Source organism: Syngnathus acus, chromosome 8, assembly GCF_901709675.1.
Source record: "Syngnathus acus chromosome 8, fSynAcu1.2, whole genome shotgun sequence".
In the NCBI taxonomy this organism is placed as follows: Eukaryota; Metazoa; Chordata; class Actinopteri; order Syngnathiformes; family Syngnathidae; genus Syngnathus; species Syngnathus acus.
Genome location: NC_051093.1, coordinates 7,547,016 through 7,558,116, shown reverse-complemented (window position 1 = coordinate 7,558,116; position 11,101 = coordinate 7,547,016). Strand labels below are relative to the sequence as shown.

The window sequence follows — 11,101 nt, the reverse complement described above, 5'->3', positions numbered from 1 at the left end:
CGAGGTATGTTCTTGATTGAATGAATCATAATGGTTTTGACAAAAAAAAAAACTAAATTATATTAAAAAATGACCACGCGAGAACATTTTCACAATCCAAGACGCACTCAAAATAAAGGCCATGCGTACACGTTTGTTATCTTTGTACGCCCCCTGGTGGCTTTTAAGATGCAGTTTTTCAGTTTTGAGTGTCAAGGAATGAAAATGTGTTGACCTGCATTCATTTGATGCGGAAATGAAATGTAGACATTTTTAAGGCAGAAATTTAATATGGGTGAGAGAAAGAGGGTTTGTTTTTCTCCATTTGGAGCTGTGGATGAAGTATTTATTAACAATATTTGTTTGGTTTGTTTTAACGTCAGTTCACATACAGTACAGTTTTTCACTGAATCCAAAGACACTATCTTCCTTATTAAAAGGAACAGAATTAACCATTCTGGGTAACAACCAGTCCTGAAAGTCGTTCCAGAAAACTGCGTACATTTTGTGAAAAATAAAATAAAATAGGCAGCAGTTCCAAGTGCGTTTCTGCCGTTGGCTCCTCCCCTTACACATCCACCGCTCAATCTATTGGTTATGCTGTGTGTCAGTCACAGTCGCTCAGCCAATCACATCATTGATCACATTCTTAATTAAAGGTGGAATTTTTTTTCATCGTTTGTCAGTCGAATTTTAATTCCGAGACGAGCGTTGCAGTTGTACGCCATCCTACTTACACAGGTACATGAAAGACGCACGAATGATATTATAATTATCAGATGATGCGCGATAAATATTGAAAGTTTGCCTATTTGGTGCGTATACTTGTTTTTGTGTTGTAAGCATGCAGTACATATTTTAAAAAATGCCAATAACTGTGGCTTACTCTACAGACTTTCCACATTGTGAATTAAGCATGGCTTTGGACGGATGTGGCTTTGTTTGCAAATATATCCTCATCCTCTTCAACGTTATTTTTGCGGTAAGTTTGGACTATGAACATGATTCATCGCTGGATAAGTAATCTGGCCTGGGAAAAATGGGTGTACAAGAAATCCCATCCCACTAAGAGACATAATTGCACGGAAGAAAGTTAACAAGTGCATGTTCCTCAATTTGAACAGTGTTAAACAGGAGACGAAGGTACTCGCACAAATTTAGTCAAAGTAAATGCAGATATATGTATCAAAGACAATGGATGAAAGCACTCATTCAAAAGCATGCTGCTTTTGCTTTGCAGATCTTGGGCTTTGTCTTGTTGGGCCTGGGCCTGTGGCTGAGGTTCAGTAACATCACCAGACCAATATTTTATATAGATGGCTCCAGCACATTTGTTTATGGTGAGTTTGGTTTTTGTCCTGTCTCCTTTTTAGGGGTGCGAGGCTCTCCGATAAAATATTATATAATTATATAATAGACCTGTCCCGACTCAAGGACATTTTAAAATGAAACGACTTGTTTTGATTCGATTAAATGGAATTCATTTCATAAACATTTTTTTTTTTTTTTTTTTTTTTTAAAGCTGTGATAATACTGATCCTGCTTGGCACAGTCATGCTGCTCTTGGTGACGATTGGAGACTACGGGCCCTGCAGTGGGAAGAAATGTGCTCTCCAATTGGTGAGATTCTTAAAAAGAAACCTAATATGGTAAAGTCGGAAACACCGCCTTGTTTTGGAAACCAGATCCTCTCGGCCCACAAATTCATTTGTGTGCCTTAAAACAGTCATGTTGGTTGCTAACATCGTACAAAACGCCAATTATAACAAACATTTTTGAGGGGCTTTAACCTTCTGAAAATGATTTTCCTATGCGTATGACAAAACTCACTCAAGTGACATCTCGAGAGGATGTGGAAGAAAAGCCCCAGCACCACATGTTAGAACAAGTTACCTTGATCCCTGTTTGTCTTTTATCTGCAAAGAACAAAACTGTAATCTGAGCAACTCAGGGTGAACGTCCTCCGTCTGGCACTCAGATTGTTTGATGGTTCCTGCCCTCGTATCACGCGATGCTATTCTATGCCACTGAACTCCAACTACAAAAATGAAATGGTTCAAATAATGTGTAAGCCATCCTCAACAGACAATCACTATTAAATTGGCGAAGAAGGCCCAGCGCCGCCTGTACTTCCTGCGGAAACTCAGGCGAGCGAGCGCTCCTCCGGCCGTCATGACTACGTTTTACCGTGGCACCATTGAGAGCGTCCTCTCCAGCTGTATTGCTGTTTGGGGTGGTAGCTGCACTGACTACAACATGAAGGCCCTGCAGCGCATAGTGAACACGGCTGGTAAGATTATTGGTGCTTCACTCCCCTCCTTGAAGGACATTTACACCTCCCATCTCACCCGCAAGGCGACCACGATTGTGAGTGATGTGAGTCACCCCGCTCACTCTTTGTTCGATCTTCTGCCCTCTGGGAAGAGGTACAGGAGCCTGCGCTCCCGCACCACCAGACTCACCAACAGCTTCATACTCCAGGCTGTTAGGATCCTGAACTCTCTCCCCCTTTCTGCGTAGCGTCCTGTACTTTTGCGCTATGCTTACTGTCTGCTGTATGCACACTTGCTCCGTTTTGCTCTTATTTATTGTGTTATTTGTTTATTTATTATTTATTCAATCACTCTTATTATTTATTGTTTGTGCCTTCTTGTTTTTATTTTATGTCGTTTACTTGTATGTCTATCGTGTACTATGTCTCGTCACCGTGGGATAGAGGAAACGAAATTTCGGTTTCTTTGTATGTCTTGGCATGTGAAGAGATTGACAATAAAGCAGACTTTGACTTTGAAATCTCCACTTTCTCTTTCAGTCCTCTGTTCTCTTGTCCATCCTGGCGATTGCATTGGTTGGTGTCGGAGTGGTTGCTTACGCCCAGAGGCAAAAGGTAACCAGCAAACTAAGACGTCAATAGAAATTGGGTATTACGGTCAAACTTTGAAAAAGCAAACATTTCCCTTGTGATTTGAAGGTTGGGATGTGGGTTGCGGGGTTCTACATTATCATCTACACTCTGTTCGCAGCCACTGGAGACGCCGGCCTCGGTGTCACATTACTCTTCGTTCATGAGATGGTGAGAACGAATTCTCCGCTTATTTTCTGTACGGTTTGTAATTCTGAATTATTCGTAACACACTTACTTTGGTACCTTGACTTCACAAGTTCCCCAATTTGAATTTATAAGTACAGGTGTCACAAAGAACTCATTCACTGCCAGTGACGACTATACACGTCAAAGATCCGAGAAAATATCTGAAATAAGTTGATTAATTTTTTTGTTTTTTTTACCTGTCAATGATGATAATCAGCTTTAACTTCTTCCTCCGCCATCGTGTAGCTTCATTGCTGCGGTGTGACAGGCATCACCTTGTTGGAGCTTGTAAAAGAGACTTGCCCTCGGCCTCGAGGCTTCTTCGAGAACATCGCCATGTCTGTAAGTTGCCCACTTCAGAGATCATGTTAGGCCAAATTCTTTTTGTCTAGATCTTTAGTTTCTGCTGTTTGCTTTCCAGACATGTCCTGGGGCTATCACTGATTTCTTCACCAGTAGTGCACCAAGGGTGATGGCCATCTTCTTTGGAACAGGAGCTCTTTTGGTAAGCAAAAAAATAATAAATCAAATTAAAGCGTGGGTTTTATAAATTAACACAGGATCGAGAGTAGGAAAAGTTGATCCCCGACCCCTTAATGCCAAATTAGATTTTATTCAATAAAACCTTGATGAAATAAATAAGATACTCAATGAATGTTACGATTTCAATAAATCATGTAGGTTAATGTTATGAAAACAAATCCCCTTTTGAAAACTGTGACAAACCTAGAAGAGAATTCATGATGGAGCTCAGTCACGTTGAAAGTTCTAATTCTGTCCCCCCTTCTTTTCTTTCAATCACAATTTCACGCCCCTTCCAAAGTTCATTGCGCTAATATGCAGCATCATCCTCAAAGCCAAGCTGAATGAGTCGAGCTCTCCATCTCCTCAGTACATCATCTTGACCAACGCGTCTCCATCCCTGCCTAACTTGTCCCAACTTGACTCTGACCAAGACCCAATCGTTTTCCCTCCTCTCACATTGGCCAACGCTACTGTGGTCCAGACTTAGTCTACTCCCATTTTATTTTTTATTTTTTTAAACCTAATTCCATAATTCAAAACTTCATCACACACTTTTTGGCTCTCACCATGACTGCTTCTTTCCCTTTGGCTTTAATTTCCCCTCTACTTTCTGTGTCTATGATAGATCACTGCCCTGGTGTGCACCATTATCCGCTTGAAACGGAGCAAGAGAAACCTGATGGCCTACGCTGCCCACTACTGTGCTGTTTAGTAGGTGGTGGGATTCCTCTTTCATTTCTAAGCTAATTTCAAAATGTCAACGCCACGTGTGCTCTTATATGGGATTCAATATTATTATATGCAAGCGTTCGCTTTGAATAATCATTTGTCGCGTTAATATGGGATTTACATTTCGGGTAACACGGGGAAGCTAACAGTTGAAACTATGTTTAACCATTTAAACACTATGGAAAATGTCAAATTTAATTTGAAAAGAAACTTACTGTAATTGAATGTTGTTGAAATTTTAGTTTATATACAAGTATGTAACTTTAATAATTGTGTCACACTGAATATTTTTCTGTCAAATTTGCTAAGTCTTTTATAGTAGTTAGTAAAGTTATGTTATTTGTGTACCTTTTTAGGTACAAACTAAAATTGTTGGATTTTGTTGAAGGTCAAATTTTACAGACCTTGCTAGCGACATTTCGGTTACATTTTCTTCTTTTGGGGACCCAAAAGACTCGCTGCTGTTCAGTGCCTTAGATGAGCGCTTTTGTGCACTATATTGTAGAGACCATGTTTATCTTAAAAAAAATAAACAGTTTGTAATACAATGGGAATACCTTTTGCATCTTTATTGCTGTAAGAAGAAAGAAGCAGCTGTGAACTTTCGCTGGCAGAGCAACGTCGTATACAAAGAAAAGATGAATGTTTCCGTTAAATCGACATTAATGAAAAGTACGTCACAAGAACTACTCCATATGACAGAAGTTTATATTTGAGTGTACTATGAAACGTTAAAATGTCTTATGTCGGCCTTACGTGGTTTCTTGCATCAGTCGTCCGGGACCACCATGTAAATGTCAGGGTCAGAGGTCATCATCATCTGCAGTGAGCAGGACACATTGACCTCTGAGGTTGGGAGCTCCAAAGAGTTAGGTTTCAAAAGGAAAAATTGAGGTCCTAATCCAGAGTCTATAAAGACACATTTAATTAAAGTCAGACAATAAATAAAAATATCAGAGGAAACCGCTAGTACAAATTCACATTTAAGGCACTTGAAGAGACAAGAGTATTCCGCCATCTAGTGGAGATCTGGTGAAACTTCTATAGTTTACCAAAATATGCTGGACACTGGTTCATTTCTCTCTCGACAAGACACAGCCACAGGAAATACTGTCTTACCGATTATTTCATCAAGCTTGTCCTCTTCATAGTCACCACGCTCCAAAACGTCATATGGATGTACTAGCTGACCCAAAAAACCGAGATGGTTAGGATGAGCATTGACCTCTTGAACATCATCCATCTTTGTTTGTTGGAATTCAGAACGTTTAGGTGGGTGCTGAGAAAGTGGGTCAACAGGTTTGTTAGGGGGCGGAGCCACAGGATACGTTTGATAGTAGTCATAAGGGTAGGAGGGGAATACATGAGGGGCAGGAAAGGAAGATTCCACAAAATAAGATGCCATGGGAGGACTGTCTGATTCTAGAAGGTCATCAAATTTCCCATTTTTATCTGGCTCCCCAAAAGAGGGATCCGAGTCCAGGGCTGGAATATATGGAAAAGGGGAATAATAGTAATATGGATTATATTGTAGGGATTGAGATGATGCCGCTTCAGATTGTTGATTTTGGCGGAAAAACTCTGCAAATATGTTGGAGTATTTGAGCGACAGGCTCGGATCAGAATCTTCAGTGGGGTTAGATTGAGGGATTTTGGGGTGATGGTTGCTTGGAGGTTGGGAAGTGGCATCTTGAACCGGTGAGCCAGCAGTAACAGGCTGTTTGGACACTCCTTGCAAATGTGAAATTTCGGCATCTGTTGATCCAGATGAGGTTGGAGTAGTGATGGGTTCAGGAGGTGACGATTTGACAGCAGGAGATGTCGCTGGAGGGGTAGGGCCGGGAATCCTGTGCCGATAAGTTGGGTGAGGGTAGTAAGGAGGTGCCAGGTAAAAAGGTGGAGCCCATCCGAGAGACTTTCCAGTCTCTTCAGGAAAGATAGGGCAGGTCAAGATAAATGTACCCTCGTCAATCTGAAGATGAAGTGTGTGTTTTCCATCCTGAGGATAAAAAAAAAAAGAATTTAGATGACTATCAAATATCAGACATTCATTTTTTATCATTGTAGAATTATCAAAACAGAAAAATATAGGATCACCTCTACCGTGATACCGCATGTTATGAACGGAGCAGCTATTAATATTTCTGTATCTCGTCTGTCCAAAGTGTAACCACACTGCTGAGCCAGCAATAACACCGGGGTCCATTCTCCACGAACTGCAGAACGATTAAACCGAGAAATATATAGACAAGTCAAATATTACATTTACGTTGCTTACTGACTTACCGTTGACCATTACATCTTGTGCGGCGGGAAGATTGACATTCATCCCACGAGGGGAACAACAGACCGATGAAGGGCTCATGTTGGGAGGCTTGACGGCAGAGAGAGGACATGACATCTTGACCGGAGTCCCCCTCCATTGCAGAGGCAACACATAACTGCCCCCCTAGTCAAATGCATATCATTTATTATTTTTGTCAGGGCATTGAAGATGGATAAAAAAAATAATAATACAGATGTAAAAAAATCTATCACCTGCTGTGTGACATGACAGGCATTGTATTGCACTATCAAGCTGAGCTCTGTCCACGTGGTCTCCACAGAGTAGCCACATTGAGGTGGCAGATGGGAGAGGCGAAGTGAAATGAAATGTAGACATTTTTAAGGCAGAAATTTAATATGGGTGAGAGAAAGAGGGTTTGTTTTTCTCCATTTGGAGCTCTGGATGAAGTATTTATTAACAATATTTTTTTGGTTTGTTTTAACAGCAGTTCACATACAGTACAGTTTTTAGATGAATCCAAAGACACTATCTTCCTTATTAAAAGGAACTGAATTAACCATTCTGGGTGACAACCAGTCCTGAAAGTCGTTCCAGAAAACTGCGTACATTCTGTAAAAAAAATAAAAATAAAATTGGCAGCAGTTCCAACATCTTTTTTCCAAATTGAAATCGAACATCACTTTCGTTTCTGCCGGTGACCCCTCCCCTTGCACATCCACCGCTCAATCTATTGGTTATGCTGTGTGTCAGTCACAGTCGCTCAGCCAATCACATCATTGATCACATTCTTAAAGGTGGAATTCTTTTTCATCGTTCGTCAGTCCAATTTTAATTCCGAGACGAGCGTTGCAGTTGTACGCCATCCTACTTACACAGGTACGTGAAAGACGCACGATTGATACTATAATTATCAGATGATGTGCGATAAATATTGAAAGTTTACCTATTTGGTGCGTATACGTGTTTTTAACATTGCGTTTGCGTATGCCATGTGTTTTTTTCCCACGCGTTGTAAGCATGCGTACATGTTTTAAAAACTGCCAATAACTGTGGCTTACTCTACAGACTTTCCACATTGTGAATTAAGCATGGCTTTGGACGGATGTGGCCTTGTTTGCAAATATATCCTCATCCTCTTCAACGTTATTTTTGCGGTAAGTTTGGACTATGAACATGATGATTCATCGCTGGATAAGTAATCTGGCCTGGGAAAAATGGGAGTGTAAAAGAAAGTTTCCAAAGGCTGATCAACTGAGTCGGCGCCACTGCTTAGTTTCGTTTCTCTAAAAAAGCAACTCATGCAGTTATCAAGCCCCCCCCCCCACACTAAGAGACATAATAGCACGCAAGAAAGTTAACAAGTGCATGTTCCTCAATTTGAACAGTGTTAAACAGGAAACGAAGGTACTCGCACAAATTTAGTAAAAGTAAATGCAGATATATGTATCAAAGAGAATGGATGACAGCACTAATTCAAAAGCATGCTGCTTTTGCTTTGCAGATCTTGGGCTTTGTCTTGTTGGGCCTGGGCCTGTGGCTGAGGTTCAGTAGCAACACCAGCCCAATATTTGATATAGATGGCTCCAGCACATTTGTTTATGGTGAGTTTGGTTTTTGTCCTGTCTCCTTTTTAGGGGTGCGAGGCTCTCCGATAGAATATTTAGAGACCTGTCCCGACTCAAGGACATTTTAAAATGAAACGACTTGTTTTGATTCGATTAAATGGAATTCATTTTATAAACATTTTTATTTTTTTATTTTTTTAAAGGTGTGATAATACTGATCCTGCTTGGCACAGTCATGCTGATCTTGGTTACGATTGGAGACTACGGGGCCTGCAGTGAGAAGAAATGTGCTCTCCAATTGGTGAGATTCTTAAAAAGAAACCTAATATGGTAAAGTCGGAAACACCGCCTTGTTTTGGAAACCAGATCCTCTCGGCCCACAAATTCATTTGTGTGCCTTAAAACAGTCATGTTGGTTGCTAACATCGTACAAAACGCCAATTATAACAAACATTTTTGAGGGGCTTTAACCTTCTGAAAATGATTTTCTGAAAATGATTTTCCTATGCGTATGACAAAACTCACTCAAGTGACATCTCGAGAGGATGTGGAAGAAAAGCCCCAGCACCACATGTTAGAACAAGTTTTATCTGCAAAGAACAAAACTGTAATCTGAGCAACTCAGGGTGAACGTCCTCCGTCCGGCACTCAGATTGTTTGATGGTTCCTGCCCTCGTATCACGCGATGCTATTCTATGCCACTGAACTCCAACCACAAAAATAAAATGGTTAAAATAACATGTGTAAGCCATCCTCAACAGACAATCACTATTAAATCTCCACTTTCTCTTTCAGTCCTCTGTTCTCTTGTCCATCCTGGCGATTGCATTGGTTGGTGTCGGAGTGGTTGCTTACACCCAGAGGCAAGAGGTAACCAGCAAACTAAGACGTCAATAGAAATTGGGTATTACGGTCAAACTTTGAAAAAGCAAACATTTCCCTTGTGATTTGAAGGTTGGGATGAGGGTTGCGGAATTCTACACTAGCATCTACACTCTGTTTGCAGCCACTGGAGACGCCGGCCTCGGTGTCACATTACTCTTCGTTCATGAGATGGTGAGAACAAATTCTCCGCTTATTTTCTGTACGGTTTGTAATTCAGAATTACTCGTAACACACTTACTTTGGTACCTTGACTTCACAAGTTCCCCAATTTGAATTTAAAAGTACAGGTGTCACAAAGAACTCATTCACTGCCAGTGACGACTATACACGTCAAAGATCCGAGAAAATATCTGAAATAAGTTGATTAATTTTTTTTTTTTTTTTACCTGTCAGTGATGATAATCAGCTTTAACTTCTTCCTCCGCCATCGTGTAGCTTCATTGCTGCGGTGTGACAGGCATCACCTTGTTGGAGGTTGTAAAAGAGACTTGCCCTCAGCCTCAAGGCTTCTTCGAGAACATCGCCATGTCTGTAAGTTGCCCACTTCAGAGATCATGTTAGGCCAAATTCTTTTTGTCTAGATCTTTAGTTTCTGCTGTTTGCTTTCCAGACATGTCCTGGGGCTATCACTGATTTCTTCACCAGTAGTGCACCAAGGGTGATGGCCATCTTCTTTGGAACAGGAGCTCTTTTGGTAAGCAAAAAAATAATAAATCAAATTAAAGCGTGGGTTTTATAAATTAACACAGGATCGAGAGTAGGAAAAGTTGATCCCGACCCCTTAATGCCAAATTAGATTTTATTCAATAAAACCTTGATGAAATAAATAAGATACTCAATGAATGTTACGATTTCAATAGATCATGTAGGTTAATGTTATGAAAACAAATCCCCTTTTGAAAACTGTGACAAACCTAGAAGAGAGTTCATGATGGAGCTCAGTCACGTTGAAAGTTCTAATTCTGTCCCCCCCTTCTTTTCTTTCAATCACAATTTCACGCCCCTTCCAAAGTTCATTGCTCTAATATGCAGCATCATCCTCAAAGCCAAGCTGAATGAGTCGAGCTCTCCATCTCCTCAGTACATCATCTTGACCAACGCGTCTCCATCCCTGCCTAACTTGTCCCAGTATCAACTTGACTCTGACCAAGACCCAATCGTTTTCCCTCCTCTCACATTGGCCAACACTACTGTGGTCCAGACTTAGTCTACTCCCATTCTTTTTTTTTTTTTTTAAACCTAATTCCATAATTCAAAACTTCATCACACACTTTTTGGCTCTCACCATGACTGCTTCTTTCCCTTTGGCTTTAATTTCCACTCTACTTTCTGTGTCTATATTATAGATCACTGCCCTGGTGTGCACCATTATCCTCTTGAAACAGATCAAGAGAAACCTGATGGCCCACGCTGCCCACTACTCTGCTGTTTATTAGGTGGTGGGATTCCTCTTTCATTTCTAAGCTAATTTCAAAATGTCAACGCCACGTGTGCTCTTATACGTGTTTCAATATTATTATATGCAAGCGTTCGCCTTGAATAATCATTTGTCGCGTTAATATGGGATTTACATTTCGGGTAACACAGGGAAGCTAACAGTTGAAACGATGTTTAACCATTTAAACACGATGGAAAATGTCAAATTTAATTTGAAAAGAAACTTACTGTAATAAGAGCCATTCCTTTGTTGAAATTTTAGTTTATATACAAGTATGTAACTTTAATAATTGTGTCACACTGAACATTTTTCTGTCAAATTTGCTAAGTCTTTTATAGTAGTTAGTAAAGTTATTTTATTTGTGTAACCTGCAATTTTTAGGTACAAACTAAAATGGTTGGATTTTGTTGAAGGTCAAATTTTACAGACCTTGCTAGCGACATTTCAGTTACATTTTCTTCTTTTGGGGACCCAAAAGACTCGCTGCTGTTCAATGCCTTAGATGAGTGCTTTTGTTTTAGAAACTTTGTTTTGCACTATATTGTAGAGACCATGTTTATCTTAAAAAAAATAAACAGTTTGTAATACCATGGGAATACCTT

At 40.2% G+C, this 11,101-nt stretch overlaps 2 protein-coding genes and 1 long non-coding RNA gene across 6 annotated transcripts; 2 read left to right on the top strand and 1 right to left on the bottom strand.

Moving 5' to 3' along the window:
• Positions 1 to 632: 632 nt before the first annotated feature.
• On the top strand, positions 633 to 11,089 carry LOC119125969 (CD81 antigen-like). Of its 3 annotated transcripts, none has more exons than XM_037256934.1 (10): positions 633 to 720; positions 873 to 961; positions 1,220 to 1,319; positions 1,502 to 1,599; positions 2,792 to 2,866; positions 2,951 to 3,052; positions 3,317 to 3,412; positions 3,492 to 3,575; positions 4,221 to 4,550; positions 10,736 to 11,089. In XM_037256934.1, the coding sequence occupies exons 2-9, from the start codon at positions 896 to 898 to the stop codon at positions 4,305 to 4,307; spliced, it is 708 nt and encodes a 235-aa protein (XP_037112829.1). In that variant the 5' UTR covers positions 633 to 720; positions 873 to 895; the 3' UTR covers positions 4,308 to 4,550; positions 10,736 to 11,089. The 3 variants fall into 3 exon arrangements, with proteins under 3 accessions (XP_037112829.1, XP_037112828.1, XP_037112830.1); XM_037256933.1 differs by having other exon boundaries at positions 3,894 to 4,550; XM_037256935.1 differs by lacking the exons at positions 4,221 to 4,550; positions 10,736 to 11,089 and adding an exon at positions 3,914 to 4,025.
• LOC119125970 lies at positions 4,877 to 6,555 on the bottom strand. Its single transcript, XR_005098564.1, has 4 exons — positions 6,422 to 6,555; positions 5,444 to 6,323; positions 5,081 to 5,233; positions 4,877 to 4,898 (listed from the first exon to the last, which is right to left on the bottom strand). It is a non-coding gene; the product is annotated as an uncharacterized LOC119125970 (long non-coding RNA).
• On the top strand, positions 7,381 to 11,086 carry LOC119125967 (CD81 antigen-like). 2 transcript variants are annotated; one of them, XM_037256932.1, is made up of 9 exons: positions 7,381 to 7,487; positions 7,677 to 7,765; positions 8,113 to 8,212; positions 8,380 to 8,477; positions 8,972 to 9,046; positions 9,131 to 9,232; positions 9,497 to 9,592; positions 9,672 to 9,755; positions 10,408 to 11,086. In XM_037256932.1, the coding sequence occupies exons 2-9, from the start codon at positions 7,700 to 7,702 to the stop codon at positions 10,495 to 10,497; spliced, it is 711 nt and encodes a 236-aa protein (XP_037112827.1). In that variant the 5' UTR covers positions 7,381 to 7,487; positions 7,677 to 7,699; the 3' UTR covers positions 10,498 to 11,086. The 2 variants fall into 2 exon arrangements, with proteins under 2 accessions (XP_037112827.1, XP_037112826.1); XM_037256931.1 differs by having other exon boundaries at positions 10,074 to 11,086.
• Positions 11,090 to 11,101: the final 12 nt, after the last annotated feature.

What these genes read in the sequence shown, in the direction of transcription:
- LOC119125969 (XM_037256933.1), top strand. Translation starts at nt 896, where the DNA reads ATGGCTTTGGACGGATGTGGCTTTGTTTGCAAATATATCCTCATCCTC. An exon ending in TCGAGAACATCGCCATGTCT is followed by an intron (nt 3,413 to 3,491) that starts GTAAGTTGCCCA and finishes TTTGCTTTCCAG; the next exon opens with ACATGTCCTGGGGCTATCAC. An exon ending in TTGGAACAGGAGCTCTTTTG is followed by an intron (nt 3,576 to 3,893) that starts GTAAGCAAAAAA and finishes CCCCTTCCAAAG; the next exon opens with TTCATTGCGCTAATATGCAG.
- LOC119125967 (XM_037256931.1), top strand. Translation starts at nt 7,700, where the DNA reads ATGGCTTTGGACGGATGTGGCCTTGTTTGCAAATATATCCTCATCCTC. An exon ending in TCTTCAACGTTATTTTTGCG is followed by an intron (nt 7,766 to 8,112) that starts GTAAGTTTGGAC and finishes TTTGCTTTGCAG; the next exon opens with ATCTTGGGCTTTGTCTTGTT. An exon ending in TTGGAACAGGAGCTCTTTTG is followed by an intron (nt 9,756 to 10,073) that starts GTAAGCAAAAAA and finishes CCCCTTCCAAAG; the next exon opens with TTCATTGCTCTAATATGCAG.